Here is a 20,981-nt window from a genome sequence, read left to right as displayed (position 1 = left end):
ACATCACAGACCCCATAGCTGCATGTATACGAATGTATCTATAGTTACACCACACAGACCTCGTAGATGTGTGTATACAAATGTGTCTATAGTTACACCTCAGAGATGCATACATACATACATACATACATACATACATACATACATACATACATACATACATACATACATACATACATACATACATACATACATACATACATACATACATACATACATACATACATACATACATACATACATACATACATACATACATACATCTCCACAGCACATCGGATAGACGTGGTAGATGCATACATGCAAACACACATCTACAAGGCACACCAAATACACTAGTAGATGCACATGTACAAAACCAAGAATTGTAGATCAGGCACTTGGTGTAACAGAAGATTTCAAAGAACAGCTTATCTTGAAGGAAAATAAAAGTAACAAAATGTCTTTGAAAGTGACATTTACAGAACTTTTTTGGACTACTGGTATACTGCAGCAATTTGAGTTACACTGCCAAATTCTATGCAAAGATCAAGGGTGAAATTCTAATATGACCTGTACACCAGTAGGTGTATACAATGTGTAAGAAAAAGTAGTGTACAGTATGACATTGCCCATTGCTGCATGATTATCAGTTAGTATTTGTTATCTTAGGGCAGTGTCATGACTAGAATACATATTTGTATTAAGTACAACATTATTTGACAAAACCATGCCATGAAATGGATTTTTTTACAATCTACTGTAAGTTGAAAATCAGACCACAATAGGCGCATTCTTGAAAGAATCTTGCATAAAGTTATACACACAAGTTTGTGAAATGATGGGAAAGATGCCCAACCCAAAGATCCATTTTGTTCACAGTAAAGGCTCTAGGTAGGGTGATGAAGACAAAAGTGGGTTCTACTCTTTGTTTCCTTTTTGATACATAAAAGGAATATAGATAACAATATCAACTTTTGTGATGTTAATTTCTCCTGACCCTTCTACTCTTTGTATGGAGAACACTGAATTGAATCAAATGGTAGTTTACTAAAACATACCAATATTCAACAGTATGCAGACTTCTGTAAACATGAACTACAGAAAATGGTGAGTTTAGAAACACCATGGACATATACATTATTTGAATATGATAACTGCAGTATTATTACCAAACAATGGTACTCTGATTATTATAATAGGCCAACTCAAATTTATCGAACAAGACTAAGAAATGATGCAAGGTCTTTGGACTGTTTTTCACCAATGTACCATAGAAAAGTCTAGTGTTCTACAGCACCAAAGAAACAATGAATATTTGAGACAGAGTTGCATAGATAGAAAAAAGCTGACAGAAAGTGCAAGTAAGCAATTGACATATCCCATTCAGATACTATAATTAAGAATCTTAAAATTCAAAACATTTGACAATCAAATGTATTTGGTAGAAGTAAAATACATGCTTATTGCAAAAGTGAAAACATATTACACAAGGAATGTTGAAATTTTAGTTGCTCTGGTGGATTTCAAGTCAAAACTGAGTTCTTCCTGCCATAAAGTTTAAAGATATCGGAAAATGAGACTACTAGGAAAGAAAGAAAGAAAGAAGCAAATATCTGTGACGGATCGACAATGTTGTGAGTGTTAGGATGTATGAAAACACTGCTAGTATATTGTATATATATACAACCAAATATCAGTAATATTGTACAAAAATCTGCAGTATTTACAGAATTTATAATTCCATGACTGTGCAGTTGAAGAAAACAAGTTAAAGTTCTGTATTTAGTTTTCAAAACAACAAGTACAAGGAGAAGAATGAATAGTTCACGCTGTTACACAGCATACAGAATTTGATCAATCACACTCTGATTTTAACCATTACTATCATTTTCTTTCCAAAAATCATTTTCTGATCTTTTGGTCAAGATTTTTAAGTTAAAGTTACAATTTACTTTTAAAGTTTATTCACCCTAACTATGTCAGGACTCGAATTTTCAAGTTTAAAACAACAGATAAGACTTGCAATCCCTTGGTATTAAAGTATAGCAGAGAGAGAGAGAGTCCAGGCAAACATCATTAGTTTGAGACCATTGCATGGTTGAGTAGTTTGGCTTGTCTTCAGAGTGCAGTCAGTCCAAAATTACATCGACATGTTGACATACTACTGACATTATTCCATTTATCAGTAATGGGATCATAACATTGGCTAATGTTCAAATAAGACGACCCCGAATGGCCTCCAACAACGTACAACTTATGGTCCACCACCGCCGCACCCAGACCTATAAATAGAATACAAACAACAACGACTCAATGTGATTATTGAAACACCTTGAATAGGCTGATATATTTATATACCTTTGTGGATATATGAGGTCGTGGTACAGCATCTTTAACTTTTTGTATATTCAGGTCTTCCAGACGGATAGCTGAACAACAGCGTTTCTGAATTATAGGAGGGTTGGCTGATGTACCTTCCTCATAAATAAATCCATCACGATTTATTTTTTGTTTATAAACCAGTTAGTTAACCATAAACACAGGTACATGTACACAAAATGTTTTAGCTGATGATAAAAAATCGATAAACGTGATCTAGTTCAAACCGGTATTATCCGGCTATGATTCTGCTTTAAATCACACCATACCAGGCTGAACACCCTATCACACTAAAAAGTTTTGACACCAGATTTTTGCAATTCTCAAGTCCAATTTTTAAAATATATTATGTTCCGATTGGTAGTTATCAAGATCGTACTTAGAATCAAAGATTTGTACTAACAATACTAGTTTAACTTTAAAATGAAAAGTTACAATTATGTAAAAACAGTTCATACTGTATGAAATCACTTGACAAACCCCTTGGAATTTTTTCAAAAATAATGTTATATTTGTCAGTTTTTTGTTTGTCTTTTAAAATGAATCAAGAATGCTTCCATTATTGTGCTCAAAGATATTTTGTAATAGCTGAAATGACAGCAAACTATGTAATTCCTAAACTGGAAATACGCTGAAATGTCTTGATGATGATGATCCAAGCTATACACAAACTGGTAGGCAGTCAGTCAGAAAGGAGTACGAGAGTCAAGGAGACAACAGTTTTTTATTCTGAAATTATAGAATTAATTCCACAAGCTATACCGGGTTAGAAAGATGCTCCAAAATTACACTGCTCTTGTGTTACAGTAAATATCAACAGAAGTTAAATCTAAAATCCTCATCCTTCCTCCTCTACTTCCCATATCTGTACAAATTATAGTTTGTGGGCGCAATGTGAAATTTCAGAACAATTTGAATTGAAATCCATTGTCTGTCAAATATAACTCCCATTTAGAAAATGAAATATCATTAAAATAATTGCTATAAAAATATAAATTCATTGAAGCCTTTCAAAAATTTTTATGATCTACCATATACTCCATGCATATGGAAATGTAATAACTCAATACAATATCTCATGCAATATTTACAAATTAATTTTTAATTATTAATTAATTTACAAATTAATTAATTAATTTTTTTTCTTTTCAAAAATGAAAACATTATTATTACCTGTTCTTGGTTTATCCATGGGTGTAACAACTGTCCATTCATTTCTGTGAGGGTCATATCTTTCAACACTGTCGAGATGCGAGGCCCCATCATGACCCCCGACAACATACAGGAACCCATGCAGAACACCCACACCAAAATTGATTCTCTTGTCAGTCATAGGAGCTACCATTTCCCAGCTATCCACACTTGGGTCGTACCGTTCAACACTGTTGAACAACAACAGATAAACATTCAATATGTCTGGATTAAGAATTATTACTCTGTGTTAAACAACTAACCAGTGAGCCAACATCATGAAAGACGAAATTTTTTAATTGTTGGCAAAAAAAAAAAATGATAAGAAATGGGTTTTGTTGTGAATGTGAGTCACCCAAATTATAAGGGACACAAGGACATGAAATTTTGAATCATGCAACAGTCATGTATCCAAGCTATGGTATGATCTCAATAGTGTACAAACAAGAATCATGTAGCAAAGCTATTTTGAAAGGAACTGTATAGAATTGATTATACTCATCACACCATTTCTCTATATTGTTAGAAAATACCAATCTATGGTCGAACGTTCTAAAATGCTTAGGATTAGCAAAGGCAATCAGGTCATTGAAATCCACAGAGAGTAAACGTTCTTAAAAAAATTCTTTTTCAAATACACACCCCCACTTCCCATCTCATCCCCCACAATCACCATCCAAATACCACGCTATCACCAATGTGGCTCGAATTCAACACAACAAGCCTTACATGAAATTTGTAAAACATGGCCAGCAAAAGTTTCGCTTGAAGTTGGACATTTGAGATACCAAAAGTCATAATGCCAAATATATCACACACAATTCAAAACAAGAACAGCGATATAGTTTCACAGATGGATAGAATTGAACATTTTAACTTTGTCTGTTGGTGGCAGCCTGACTGTGAACAGTGTTTTGTGTCAACACCATCATGATCATCCAAACAAGTTCTATGTATGTTGACAGTATTCTATAAATGGTTTAGCAAACATAATGATGAAGACAAAGCCTAGATACCATTGATGCTAGCATCAACGCAGTCTAATTATAGAGTACATTATTAGATAACAAACACTCACATTTTACTTTCTTGATTAGTGCTAAATATAACAGACCTCATTCATTACTAATTTTCAAATCAATTCATCAAATGATTTACCGACAACAACATTTTTGATTCTATATTCATTATTCTTCTAAAGTCAAAATTATTTCTCACAAACCAGATTTCAATTCTGTATTAAAATAATTATGACTGTTCAGAAAAAATCATACCAAAATCATCAACATTGTGATTATCATTTCAGATTTCTCTCCAGATATTGCACTTTGAGTTTTCCTCGAAAATTTATTCCAAAAATAATCTATGTAGCGTCCTTGAAAACAGAAGTTATGAAACTCCCCAACGGAGATACAAAGTCAAAGATTACAATAATAAATACTGAGATTCTCAATTTTAACCTTTTGCGTTTATGAGACTGAGATTTTCTTCCAAAATAAAATTATGTGACATTCAAAAATGACAATATTCTAGTAAGAACTAATAATTTATGTTGAAATGAAAACATCACTTGTATACCGACCAATTGTATACTAGTCATACAGATAAATCATCACAAACTGTGTCCTTGTCTTACTCATAAAAAAAGACAGTGAAATGTACTCAATATTTAATATACACTGTAGATATTATCAGAAGGGGTTCTTGAAAATAAATCTTTCAGAAAGTACTCTAAATCCACTTATAAATAGAAAACAACCCGTTTTTTATTGGCAATTTATATCACAACACAATTCCCTACACCTGTTAAGGTAATGGGTGCACTTGGAAAAGAATGATTCTATAATGACCATATGATGGGGGTTTTGTACATTATTTTTTTTTGTACACAGTTGCACCAACACTAATATCTGAATTAGTATGTTTATGAAAAAAGGCTGTATTTTGTATGCTCGACAAATATTAATGAGTTTGATGGTGAAAATAGTGTAGTAACTGTAAAATGACTACCTATGTTATGATGTAAATCTGCAATAATGGCTTAATGTATGCTTAGATTGCAGTTCTCCTTTAGATAGGCCAGACAGCTAAAAATAGACACAGCATATAATCAAATCTACTTCTCCTGTTCAAATTAGAAAATGTGCATTGACTGCTAAATGAGGCAGTCTTACAATGTGTTCATCATGTTGCCTAATTTCAATCACAGCCTGCCAACATCGCCTACAGTGCATTTTTTTTTCACAATACTGCTAAGTCTTTATTAAAATTGCAACAGACTTTGCAGAATGTGTGACCTCACATTTCCAGCTTGGCTCCTTTCCCTACTGGCTAATTTAGGGTGAAGGTAAAGTTATGGATGGATAGAGTCAGCTGTTTCTATCACAAGAAATGTTAAAATACTGTTATCTTGTTTTTGACTAGTGCGCTTGGAAAAACACCATCAATCTCCATCAGTTTGATTTACTACTGGGTATTTCATCATCCGTGCCAACTGACGGCTGATTCACACTTCCTGTTAATATTTGTATGTGCTAACTGTACAATTCTGTCATGATTTCTTTATTTCGCTGTTTGTCTCTTAAGTTTGTCGACCTCACCATCCCATCAACATCAATCCATCAGTCTAATGTGATGTCTGTCTTTTACATGTAACACTTTTTTCCCCCAATGTTTATCTCTCTAACTCTGTTTATTTGACTGGTTGACTGGTGTATCGAGCCTGTGCTTCAATCAGTGACAATCCCCGTTTTTTCTGCACTTTCCCCTATCTGTCTACTTCAGTCTGTATGTCTATCCATCCATCTTTCTGCATCTGTCGGTCTATTCCCCCTTCAATACACTATAAATAACATTTCTATTTTGCTTCTTTCAAATAAAGCATTATTTCCCTGAAATTTCTCCAGCCCCATACTTTTCACCAAACTCATTAATATTCAAAGTAAAGCATAACTGGTTAAAAATGATACTTTTCAACGTATGCCACCATATCCTGACATCATTTTACATTTTACAGACAATGGGACTCCAACTGTTATAGAAAGTAACTCAAAATGTTTAACCTTTGAACTTTCTATCTTACCCATAATGCCACAAGGTGAATTCACCTGAAAAACATCATTTCATGAAGAAATTATCGTTGCTGAACAATGTTGCCTCCACTACGTACTATCAATGTAATAATGGAAAATTCATATAAAATATAAAATAACTTTTTAATAGTTTCAAAATTTTAATGAGAAATCATGGCTCTATATCAAAGTAGCCTATTCAACTTCCTTACAACACGTGGCTTCTTTAAAAGCATTTCAAAAATTTCTGACTAAGGGATGATCACACACTGTCGCACAAGTTCAATACACGAACTTTGTTCGTTTAGGACAAAACCCCCTCCCCATAAACAAACGTTTATAAATGCGACATCGACACATTCATATATGATGTAAACCAGTATGAAAATTGTAGCAGTCCCACCACTGTCATAGATGTAACATGATTGTAAATGCATTCACATATTATCGGAAACCCAGCAATGTATATATCACATTAAATTTTAATCAAGTTATCAACATCTCAGTAGTAAATACAGAACCTATTATCATTGAAAAAGTGAAAGTTTTCGAACTTTCGTCAGCAGTGCTAAAATGACATCTCTAATTTCTAAAATGAAGTTCAGCAATCGCACTGATGCCAGACACCCCCCTCACCCCTCCTTCCTAAACGAACAAAGTTTGTTTACTCAGTTTGTGTGACATTGTGCGATTGTTCCTAACAAGTGTGCAAGACATCAATATCAAGTCAGTGTAGTTATTAAGTCCATTCTCACATTACATTACGTCTACAAAATATAGAGTACAGGTTAGGTTAACCACGCAAGGGTCAACTACCTTGTCTTTCATCTCAGTCAGTACTCTCCGCAAACATCCTGTGTCTTACTTTTTTGATATTATTTCATGACTTGCATTGAGTCTTTATACTGCCCGCTGGCATTTCCAATTAAATGGAATTACAATGACTAGAAAGTGCCAAGGGACAACAAACCTGTTTGAAAACCTATGTGTATAACCATGTGATGAATTAGCCTGTGGGAATAGTGGAACATAAAAACTGATCTTCTAATAGAATTCAGATGAAAAAACATCAACATGAACAGATCAGCTGAATGTTTTATACCATAATAATTTAGATTGATTTGTAGAGGAAGTAGAAACACACGATAATAACCCTGACCTGTTTAAGTAAGTTGGACCATATCCGCCCACAGCATACAGCATACCATCAAGTATGGCTGCCACAAAACAACTTCTGCTTTTTAGCATTGGCGCTACAGACTTCCATTGGTTGGTCTTTGGACAATATTTCTCTACACTGTGTAAATATCTCTCACCGTCGTAGCCACCTATAGCGTACAGTTCTCCCTCTAGAACTGCTACACTTAGATTGCTACGACAGGTTGTCATGCCAGCCAAACTAGTCCATGTGTTGGTATCAGGATTCCATCTTTCAACACTGTTGTCATGGTGACGAATCGTTGTGGCTCCTCTTAAAGCGCAAGTCATCCCCCCAACTATGTACAGTTTTCTGTCTAATGATGCACTGCTACATTCGTAACGACGGCAACTCATTGGTGCAACTTCAGTCCAGGAATCGTTTTGTGGCAGATAGACCTCCATACTGCAATAGAATAAATAATAACAATATGAATAAATTCAGAGTCATAGTACTCATCCCTTCGTTACCACTACTTTTAATGTTTTTCATCTCTCTACAATTTTGTACCATTCTACTTTTCTACAGTTGGAAGAAACATACTTTTTGATTACTTTTCAAATTTGCATTGTGTTATTGATACAACTGTTGGCATGGTAAGCAAAATGTGTGTGTGTGTGTGTGTGTGTGTGTGTGTGTGTGGGGGGGGGGGTGTGTGTGTACATTGTGTGTGTATGTATGTATGTATGTATGTATGTATGTATGTATATGTGTGTGTGTGTGTACATGTGTGTGTGTGTGTGTGTACATTGTGTGTGTATGTATGTATGTATGTATGTATGTATATATGTGTGTGTGTGTACATGTGTGTATGTGTGTGTGTGTGTGTGTGTGTGTGTGTGTGTGTGTGTGTGTGTGTGTGTAGGAGGCAATTATTGAGCAATTTAACAGTGTAGTGGGGGCGGGGGGGGTATTTATTGAGCTATTTCACATTGCAATGGTATATTGGTGTGTTCTCTAATATTTGCCACCTTCATATCATTATCAAAACAACTTTACCATTATCATGATTGATATTAAATTACAAGTAGTTAAGCTTGCTGACAATATAAATGAAATGATGAATTATATTGGTTCATTATTTATATCGATGCAATAAATACATAGAGTATGTCATAGCCAAACAAGGCTAGAAATTCTTTATTTTGGTAATAATTACATACCACAAGAAACAGTGAATATTATTATATATTTTTGGATTAATATTTGCCCAAATATGAATCCACTGATTCATGGGATTTTATCATTACTGATTTTATGCACAGATCAGATGTATTGATCAGTATTTTTAGTAGGACAATGGCCACATGATTTAATAAAGTATTGATTGATTGATTGATTGATTGATTGATTGATTGATTGATTGATTGATTGATTGATTGATTGATTGGTTGATTGATTGGTTGATTGATTGATTGATTGATTGATTGATTGAATGGTTGGTTATCTGGTTGGTTGGTTGGTTGAATGGATTGATTGATTGATGCTTGATTGATTGACTGCTTGATTGATTGACTGTTTGATTGATTGATTGATTGATTGATTGATTGATTGATTGATTGATTGATTGATTGATTGATTGATTGATTGATTGATTGATTGATTGGTGCAAATTTCAGAGGAATGTCTTCAGACAATAGATAGAAAATAACATTATCAAGATATGGCATATTTTGTTCGATACAGAATTTTTTTATTGATATTTACATTGTCATGCCAACCAAATAGAACTTGCAAATGGCAGAGTAAGATCGAAATATTGACCTAAGTTTCTATCAAAACACACTGAAACACTAACAACAGCCAGCCTCTAAAAGGACTACTTGACATTTTAAGTTGGTATAGTGGCTTTTATGGTGGGTCTTTCAGGCTGACACTTTGAAACTGCCAGTAACTGTAAATATTTACTGTCTGATGCAAGTTTGTAAATAAATACATGTACAAGTGTGTACCATTTCCATAGTTTCACATACAAGAGAAAGTGGTTGTGCATTATATTTCTGTAAATCACTAGATCTCAAACTTGGGACTCTAAAAACAAATGACTTTTGCAAATCAAGACCGATCTGAAATGAAAACAATTTCTCCATAATCTCTGCATAATTAGGACTTTGGATTGATTGTACCTATCCTCTCTAAGGCACTGGTAGAAATATTCCCTTTCCTCTCACAGTAGTTTAATATTTCTCGGCAGTCTATTTATATTTCAAAATGAAGTAAAAATTGTGATATTGATGAGTTTTATTTTGATGAGAGACTTTTCCGAGGGTCATTCCCCTTACATTTGTGCTGTCTGTGTCTCTTTACAATTCCCTAGTTGACAATACATCACACCTGCTGCCATCTAACACTCTCCAATGACAGCCTATTCCATCAAGTAGCTTATCAACTTCCATATTTAGTGCAGGAACTCCAATCTGTCTGTTTTTATGTGATGATAGAGATAGTAAAAACAGAAGTAGTGCTAAATTTAGCTCACAGCCTTGAGACTACCACACTTTTCAACATTTATCAGCACTCTTTGTAATGACTTTGTCAAATGAAAGACAAAATCTTCTTTGCAAAAAAAAGAAGCAGACATACACGAATTAGGTGTGGACATGCAAATTTGCAAACCTTGAGGAGCAGGATAGACTCCAGGGACCAAAAAAAACCTCAGATTTTTATCTCCTCTGATATAACCTATACAAGATTTCAATACCCTTTAATTTGTATCTGTGTCTTCCAAATAGTATGCTTATATGTAATAACATTATCCTTGGGGTTTGAAGTCATGGGAGACTGGAGAGGAAGGTATTTACAGAAGTTGTACAGACTTTATACTGAGCTTCCCAATAAATGTTACAAGGTTAGCGTACAGGAAACAATGCAGGGAAAGCGGTCTATACAGTTGACATTTTGTACTTGATTATCATCAAAATGTCTGTCTCACGGCATTAAAAACCTACAATTTAACAAATTGTAATTTTTTACCATACCTTGAGTATATTACTGGTCCAGAAAAGTTATGATAATGAGATTTTCAGTCCAGATATTTATTTAGTGAAATATTTATTTACTGTAGGCCGAACATTTCACAAATTTTTGTTGTCTTGATAAATGCATTTCAAACGTTCAGTATTAGGAATAGGAATGATAAGAATATTGACTACTCTGACAACCATTCTCAATTTTTTCTGAAAACTGTGTAAATAAATCATAACATCGCACTATGTTGCATAAATTTGGCTCAATTTTTAACTACAATAATTTATCCCCAAAAATATTTCACAATCTGTGTGATAACAGAGTTTATATATCAACCTGAACAACACACATTTTTTGTTTATCTGGCTTATTAATCTCCAATCTTTGAGCGTACATTACACAAAAGTTGTCCATATCAGTTCATCGGCTGAATAGATAGATACATGCATCCCACACACACACTGCATGCATACTAACTATTAAGCGTTGAACATTCAACCCCGATGCAACAACCTTTGAACTTAACATCCCAGGTACATTAAAGATGAGAAATGGAATAGCAGAAATTGATGCATCAACAAGACGACCGGCAGGTCATAACCGAGGACACTAAAGTAATGGAAACAGAGATTCTATGTCATTCCATTTGCTATATATAGAAGTATACAAATGAATGTCATCAAAGTTGAATTGTTTTCTGTATTCTGATAGTGGTGAATGTGTGGTGACATTATCAACTCAATATGATGTTAAGAAACAGATGTTTGGTTTGAAGTTCCAAACTAATTTTGATATGAATTTCATTTATCAACCCAATCTGATGTCCAAATTAGATTTATTTGGCTAGAATTTCCATGAATTAATAACTAATTTTTGTATGGCATTTATTTGATTAACTATATCTGATTTCAAGTTAACTTTTGTAAGAATCTTGTTCTTTCAACTAAATCTGGTATCTATTTTTAAAACATTTAACTTCATTTGCACCAAGAAATATGATTAGTTCACCAAAGCTCTCACCGGGTATCCACCAGTGTCATCAATGTTGTCCGAAGTCTTGACACATACTTGACTTCAGACAATTAATTATCCCAAATTCTTAGAAAACACTGACGAAGCCATGGTGGATACCTAGTGAATGCCTTGGTGAGCTACTAGTATTTCTGTGTGCAAAATGAAGTTAAATTTATGAACATAGACTGAACGTAACGGTCTACAGATTCTGTACAGATGAGTTTTCATCATTCTATAGTTGGTACATGTATCCTTTGATTCTACTGATGGAAGTGTCACATAGTAACTTGATTTGCTACAGTACTAATCAACACCGTGAATGCCTGGAACTGGGAAACTAAAATAATATTGTGCAATTTCTCAAGAGGTCATACGGCCAAATAAAAAAAATAATGTGTTTCCGATAACCGACCGACCCTAGTTTTAAGCCATCAACCCTAAGCTAAACCTTTTTTACATGCAAAACGGTCAAAATTATGACAATTTACTTTTATTTTCCATGTAGATTTTCTTGCCAAAGCATCTTTGATCACTTTTTTAATATCCCATTTTCAGACCATGACAGCACATTCTGCATATTGTGTTCTCTCTACTTCTGAATCACATATACTAGTAATTGCCTTCATTTACTTCTTTTACACCTCATCAACTGTTATGGAAATATTGTGACAGACAAGTATCTTTGGATCTAAGTAATTTTTAAAAAAAATATAAAGTAACATAAAATCCAAACTTGCCTACCCTTTTTTCAGAAGTCATGGTATCAGAAGCCAACGTTTTTTTTTATCTTTGCCTAATTAAAAAATCATTCATTTGCACCTCATCACATTCTCAATGACACTTATAACTGCATCCCTGTTTCTACCATGTTGCCAGAGCAACACTTTATGGGATTGAAATTATGTTAACTCATTAGACAGTTTTAATACTGTTTATTATGTCAGGACTCCCACTGTTCTTTTATCTCTTTCGCAGTGAGAGGCACACAGAGTTTTGAAAATCAAAACGAATTCAAAAGAAACACACAAAATATACAAGTACTCAATGTTTGTACGGACCTTGACATTTGTTAGTGGTACTATGACACAAATTATTCATTTTAAAAGTCCATTTTCCATGCTAAATTTCAAAATAGAATTTCTTTTTTTAAACTATAAAAAAATAGCAATAATATGATTTTGATAATAATTTTTCTATTGGATGATTAGATACACTACTACATGTAATATAGAACCATACTGATATGCTGTATATATTATAGGAGGATGCAGTACTCTGTTTAAGAAATTATGTGAAAACGTGACAGCATGAAACCCTTTTTTCTCAGGTAAGCCCGGCAATATTTGGCTTGTTTTTGAACATTTACCTGTACTACTAATATTGGGGCTCAGTGATTGCATCAATTTCATTTTAAAAAATCAACAAAATGTATAAACATTAAATTTCTACACATGAAAATGCAAAAAAATGGTTGCTTCTTGATTGGACCTGAAATATATATATGTCATACAATCTATACATGACATCTGATACGTATAAAATTATATTTTTAGGACATAATTTCTCTTTTTCTAGTTATAGTGTAACCTTTACATTTTTTCTTTTCTTTTTTTTTTTTTTAGCTCAAAGCCATATCTGTATTTGTCTCAAACAATCTGTCATCCGTAATCACTAAAGACCTGCAACTTAATCAGCTAAAGAACTGACAACATGTTACTATCATCAAGTAATGGAGTATAGTTGCTAGGCAACTGTCAACATAACTTAGCTTTGTTGGTGATTTTAATAAAAACATGTGGAAACAACTTATTAGCCTTGAGCTGCTGATTGTATTCTGCAAAGTAAACAAGAGATATTCACATTATTCCATTTCAAATTACTCGTTTTCTGATAATACTGCATTCTACCCTTTGCAGACCAGAAACACCCATTATGTACTGGAACAAAGACAAATTCAACACGGTATTCACAAACGAAAATGTCAACCAACGACCCTGAACTTTAATACTAGTTCAAAATGAATGTATGGACCAGGGCTCAATAATTTTCCATTAATTCTTATTTATTGATTAGTACATGTTTTTTATTAGCAGAGTTGATACAGTGAACTGGTGGTGTCTGCAAAAAAAAAAATCTCATTTCTGTTCAGTTTATCAAGCAGAACAACGTCTGGCAGTGCTATACCCTTACACATTTAGCACTTGTCTTCAAAGAACTGAAAAAAAAATCTACCTTTAAAAGAAGGAAATGAAAGGCGGAAATTCCAGTTTTAGTGTTACTAAAAATGGACCTGCAGTAATGAGGTCTCTTGATCTGATCATTCTCGTTTTCTTTCAGATAGTCAACATTTTGATTCAAACCATACCGTACCTGTTCCTTGGAAAGCAATCACATTTTTTAATTTTAGAATGGATTACTTTGCCGTAGGACACCATTCTAGCAGATGTGGTACACTTTGAGAGACGAAGTGGCAAAGTGTCCTCTAAACACAACAATATCTGAGATCTCCGGAGTTTTAGTGACAAAATATTTATCTTTTTCTAGCTACAATAAAGGATGATAATACAAAATTTCAATTCATCAGTTTTTTGGGGCACCTGGAATTTATAACGAAAGCTCTTCCATACTTTTACCCTTGTCCATATAATGTAGTAATCATGTATTGACAGACAAATAGGGTAAGCTACTAATAGTAATAGTACTATTTTTAGTGGCTATGTTCCTCTTGAAAGTATAAAGCTTGGTATTCTGACAAACGGGTGTTTATCATAACTGCAAGTATTACATTACATATACTTCACACCTAACAAAACTTCAGATACTCGACAAGTGCCTAGGTATGAAATACGTATATTGAGTAGAATTGAATTTTATATATAACTTTCATGCCATGGCAATTGTAGAGCTTCAATGTATTGTCCATATTGGCAAGTTCTCTTTAGCTTCACCAGAAAGAAACAAAAATAGTGGAAAAAAGTAACATTTGCAACTTTTTTAAACACATAAACTAGAAATGTTTCATACCAGGACATTAGTTACTGTAAAACTGAGAGATGTCTGCTGTTTACATGTTAAGTTGTGTAACCTGCCCAGTGTAACCCCCTTACAGGCAAACAAACACCAATCATCATCGGCATAATCATCGTCATCATCATCATTGTCATAAACGTCGTCATCATCATCATCATCATTCATGTTCAAACTCTGTCACAAATAAAAACCAACAAAAATGCACAAGGTTAGCAGGGTGAAGGCACACAAATCAAAGTATGGGGTACTCAACGGTGCAATAAAAATGTTCCATATAAAGTGTAGAAAGATTCTAGTTATAATCATCGGTAGAGACAGAGTATATAGATGACTTTCGTGTTGAGGCTTACAAATTCTCATTATTTTTGTGAAAGAGAGATCATCACCATCATCCTCCTCCTCCTCCTCATCATCATCTTTGTTGTCATCATCATCATCATCATCATCATCTTCATCTTCATCACCATCATCATCATCCTCCTCCTCCTCATCATCATCATCATCATCATCATCATCATCATCATCGTTGTCATCATCGTTGTCATCATTGTCGTCGTCATCGTCGTCGTCGTCATCATCATCATCACTTTAATTTAGATCTAAGTACAACTCCATTATTCCTCTCAAGCTATCACCATCTCTACTGTACTCTATATGTAAATGTATTGTATGAACATGTGTATGGCTTCAAACATTCAGCAAAGTTTCTCTCAGGGAACATACTCAATCTTTATACCATAAGGTTTATGAAATGTTGATCATGTTTTGTACATGAAATGAAATGAAACAATCAAGTTTCCTAAAAGGTAACATTGTGCCAGAAAAACACACTTCTTTCTTATTTTACCCTTATTTCACCCTTATAATAATGTACATTACTATTTACTGGTCAAGAGAGTCTAATAAATAGTAGTTGTATACTGGATAAACTCTCAATTGTGAACATGACATGTACATGTAAAATAGAGACATGTAGAACGATGATCGATCAGTTAACTACATTTAATTTTTCATAGAATAAAATCCATATTTTCTGTTCAAAGACAATAACTTGGTTTGTGCATGGTATAATCCAAATCATTCATTGGCATCGTAATATAATATGATTCAGTTAAAAGTTTCATCCTTTAGATAACTTGTTTCCTTGACAACATCTCTATTTCAGATAAATCAAGATACTAATTTAGACTTCAAAAGTAACATCGTTGCCATGCCATCATATTTTTATTCTCCCCCATTTCTCATTTTTAAATCCATATATTGCTTTTTTTTATGTCAACACTGTAGAATTATCTGAAATAAAAATCTTCCTTGCTTTTGTAGAGCCATCAAAGCTGTGACAGGATGCTTTAATTGCTTCTATCATTACCATACCACCTACACAAATTGTTGTCAGTATACAGGTGAATTGTTTGTCACGTGATCTGCCAGAAATCTCCATCAAAAGACTTTCTATTTTGAGCGTATCATTTCAATAGTGATACCTACAGGCTATGTACCAACACACATCAATCTACATCTGTTTACTGCGACTTGTATTCTTTATTCAACCACTATGGGGGAAAAAAGCCTATTTAGTAATAAGATATTAGATTGACTGCTATGCCTGTAAAAAAAAAAAAAAGCTCCAATCCGTTTTCAGACGTATTAAAAAGATGACGACACAATTGCAGAAAGGAAAATATAATCAGTGCAAGACTGAGTCATCACTAAAATAGAAATGGAAGGAAAAAAAACAGTCCTGTCTGAAACAATTTGGTATAATTCAATTTGAGAAGTCTAATCTCTGTCTCCAAAAGCATGAAAGAAAAGATTGGGGGATGAATAAGAATCGAGTTGACAGGAGATACTGACTACTGCTACTGAAATGAATCACACCCCATGGAAATTGACGAAGGTGACAGAAAGAGCAGACGGAATCAATCCCGGCTGTCTTCATGGAATACGCCGATGAATAAAACATGCTATGAATAATTCATAGCTGCAAGGATATTCATATGATATTCAAAGTCTATTTATAACTCTTCTGATGTCTTGAACAATCAGCTTATGTCTTTTCCGTGTTCTATTTGTGACTCCTTAATCTATGATTTACCCAGTGGTGGAAAACATAGCAATATTTGATGGAAGGGATTTTCAGCTAAGCCAGTAGGCATTATAGTGTTGTCAACAGGATGTAGTTTCTAGTATTTTCCATATCTTACCTTACTTTATCAACAGAATGTAGTCCAAATTTCCAAATCTGAAATATTTAGTCGATTTCTACACTGAGATTTGAACAGATTCTACTAGATTTAATATTATATTTGTCAGCAGATACTTGTCTTCTGTAAGTTTTTGGTTTGATTTTTTGTTTATTTGTAATAAAAACTTTTTTATGTCTAACCAACGATGTTGCTCTAACGTTTATGGTCTAATAATTCAGCAAACGGCAAATTTAGTTTGTAATTTGGATTATTTTTTAAAAACTTCTTCATTTCTGCAATTTGTTCTTGAACTAATATTTTTCTTTCCTATTTCTTAAAAAACCCTGGTAATGCAAACAGATAAAAATGTTTGAAATTACATTTCTGATAAAAAAGTTTCCCTTAAAAATGTACTTTTTCGTACATTTTTTTTACTTATTTGTTATGTAAATATGTACAAAATACATTTCCATGAAAAACAAATTTCACTTATTTTTATTTGTTGACTTTTTCTTAGTTCTTTGTCTTTTGTCACGTTCGAATGCTGTCGCCATTTCAATTCTCTTACAACAATCAAAGTTTTCAAAACCAGTACATCAATCATTCTCATCAGACAACAGCTTGTTACATAGACAATACAACAGTCTCTCAAACTTTCACCTTTATTATCCCCAAACCAAACCTGATACCATGAATGATATTAAACGACAAATTTTTGAGCAAATTTTTACTGAAAACATTGCGAAATTCATATTTTGTCTGAAAAGTTACCGTCATTTGATTTGAAAATATGAAGCTTAAATAGACAATTCTCATTTAATGAAATGCTTGTTTTGCCTCTCACAATAATATCCTTCCATACTCATTTTACCACCTTGATATTCACTATATCACTCTACAGCCCGCAATAGCAATTTTCTGTTTTCTCTGAGGACTTCTTAACAAGCTACCATATTACTTGTTTATGGCGTCGGCGCAAACCATCAGGAGTTAAGGTGTGAAATAAAAGTGTTGTGGGATGTTACTACTTTGCCGTATAAAAATAGATAAAAAACATACAAGAATAGTGCTAATGGTGTATGTTACATAAAAACATATTGATAAGAATCCCCCTAAAACACCCACTTATTCTCGTTGACATTACCTTAAATATTCACAGGGGAACATAAAATCTTCTTGCAATGCTTTTATAGCCTACAGCAAGGCAGTTTTATGAATAGTAGTTGGCAAATTATCAACATTTATGTGATGAAGCAAAATACTTGTATTTTAGTACACAAACAAGTCTAATTCTATTTAGTAGCCACTGCTGGTTTATCATTTTACTTTAACTTGTTATTTGGGGGGAGGGGAGGGAGGCTGGGGGCACACTTTTGTACACTATTCTGATCAACTCTAATAGTCATTTTAAGTTGTACCACTATCATGACTCTGCAGTAACGTGATCTGTTCTAAGGTAACATTAAAAACTGACAGACTATTGACCCATTCACTGCCTTGATCACAAAATAAAGGCACCTGTTGCTGACAATGATTGCCAAGCTAAGCCAGCCTGACCATGCCAACCAAACACCACCTCACAGCCACCATAGCTATGCTATTGTTTGTTTCTATGTATATGGTTCATCCTATCATCGGATTTGTTGCCTTTTCACATCCTCTTTTATTCACTACTTATTGTTCTCACTGTCCTATTTATTTCTAGTTTTACGGTATTCATGGCCAGGGTACATTTGTTTGCCCTCCCAACATTATTGTTTTGGTGTGGTAATGAAACACCAGCCCATAACTCAATGGGTTGGATGGGGTCACAGCCTATAAATTAGCCTTTGAGGCTAATGTGCTGATTTTATCCTTACTGGTTGCCATTATAAACAGACATGGTTCATACTTGTCAATGTAGAGGGCAAAAACAAAGGTGACCTTGCCTCCCTTCTAAATTCATAACATCTGGGCTATTTTTTACTTCTAATTCAGCCATATCATGTAAGTTGGGACTCAAGTGCCAGACTAAAAGCAAACTACACGATGGGTCTTTACTTCAGCAAATAATTCCTTCAGCTGGCCATTCAACTTCTAAGAGTGAAAATACAAAAGTACTGAGTTATATAATAGCTTTCCATTCACCAAGGTCCTATCAGTCACAATACTAAAGAAAGGTATTGTAACTATAGATGCCATCTTTTCTTTGTGGGGGAAAGGAACAACCTATATCCTTACTGCAATTGGGCATAATTTACATGTAAGCCATACATATACCTATCAATTGATAGCACTCACAGCAAACACAGGTGGGTTTGATGTATATAGTTGTGTGTATATTGATGTCTGGTATATGTATTATGTGTTTTCATTATAAGTTTTTATGTAGTACATCTTCCTATCAAAGACCTAATACTACGTTTTAATACTGTAATATGATTCTGTTATCAAGATAACTTTTACATCAGACTCAAGCCACATCTGTATAGCAATATTTCAAAATAAAAATATTACTACTAACAGAATGTTTGAAGATGGTGCAAATATCCAACATTTATCCACCCCTACCCCATCCCCTCACAACCTATTATATGAATACCGACCTGTCCAATGTTGCAAACAGTCCATTCTTGCCACCCACAGCACATATTACTTTCGGTTCCCTTCTCTGAGCAATGTCTTTCCCCATCTGCTGGGACCGTCGGAGTCTCTCTTCAGGCACAAGGTGATATTTTAGTGCTTGGTTTATCAGCTCTTGGCAAGCATAATCGTCCCGTATCAACTGGTCAGCTTCATATGATTGAGTTAAAAACTTGACAGTAAGTAACGGTAAACGTATACAAGACAATAGTTTGAATAGATAACATCGTCTTTTATTAATATCATATTTAACCCAAGTTTTGAGAGCGTGGAACACCGACTTTTCCGATGTTACATTGAGGTCATCACTCGATAAGAGTTCGGCGACTTCATCAACGTCCAGCTGACAAAACTCGTCGGTTTCGTAAAGCTCTTCAAAATGCTGGTTGCTGTAGCTATACGTTTTGCGATACAGTTCACTACAAGCATGAGTTTCTGCAAACTTGGCAATGCCGATGCAGTTACTTGGATGCAACTGTTCCTCTAGAAAATCACAACATTTCTTAGTAACTGACTTCAGTTGTAAAATATTGGCAGCGGTTAGTAGGGATTGTACTGTAGCTTGAGTAATATGCACTTTGCCCGTATATGCAAAATCAACGAGTGATTTCATGGCAGTTTCGTCAAGAGATTTCATCTCTATTTCTTCCTTTTCTCTTTCACACATATTGCCAGTGAACATCGCCTTGAAATAAGGACTGCAACTAGCGAGTACAGCTCGGTGAGCTCGGATTCTGCTATCTCCGATACGGAGAACAACATCGCAAAGTTCTTCGCGTTGCCTCAGCTCATTCAAACCATGCAGCAAATGTTCTGAATACAATTCAATCTCACCGATGCTCACCAACCCGTTGGCGTCCTGGGCGTCTTGTCCTACACCGTCCATCGTCTTGATTGTCTTGGAACACGTTGACAAGGTGCTAGCAACCTACTAACGCCTCTTTGCCATGTTGTTACTGTTACCGTCGCTCTGATTGTCTCAGAATGAATGATGATATCAATGAAAGAGACACGGCTGAAAGAACTTTATGTACCCTAAATATTTTGCGAAGGCTGCCTTTATGGGTATTTCACCATCATAAATCATCTAAATTATAGTATAAATATACAATTATAACACAGTAAATATATAAAGAATAGTTAAACCAATGGCTTCATGGGGTTTGTATTAAATTTGGTGAGGTAAACCTATTTGATTTCCGGAAAGCATTTGTGTGTTTATCACAGTTGTATTTTTAAATGGCAAGTTAAAGGGTTACAAATCCTCTCCTCATCACATTGAGTCGCGCGGATGCAGTACTGTGGGGGCGATAATTTCCAATATTACAAATAAGGCCCATG

The 20,981-nt window shown here is 34.2% G+C and overlaps 1 protein-coding gene across 1 annotated transcript; it reads right to left on the bottom strand.

The window, feature by feature from the left end:
- Positions 1-248: 248 nt before the first annotated feature.
- LOC144451018 (kelch-like protein 28) lies at positions 249-20,608 on the bottom strand. Its single transcript, XM_078141780.1, has 4 exons — positions 19,604-20,608; positions 7,783-8,226; positions 3,535-3,743; positions 249-2,264 (listed from the first exon to the last, which is right to left on the bottom strand). The coding sequence occupies exons 1-4, from the start codon at positions 20,524-20,526 to the stop codon at positions 2,101-2,103; spliced, it is 1,740 nt and encodes a 579-aa protein (XP_077997906.1). The 5' UTR covers positions 20,527-20,608; the 3' UTR covers positions 249-2,100.
- Between the last annotated feature and the right edge of the window lie 373 nt (positions 20,609-20,981).

The sequence above is a fragment of the Glandiceps talaboti genome, chromosome 2 (assembly GCF_964340395.1).
Source record: "Glandiceps talaboti chromosome 2, keGlaTala1.1, whole genome shotgun sequence".
NCBI lineage: Eukaryota > Metazoa > Hemichordata > Enteropneusta > Spengelidae > Glandiceps > Glandiceps talaboti.
This window is presented reverse-complemented; position numbering and strand designations above follow the sequence as displayed.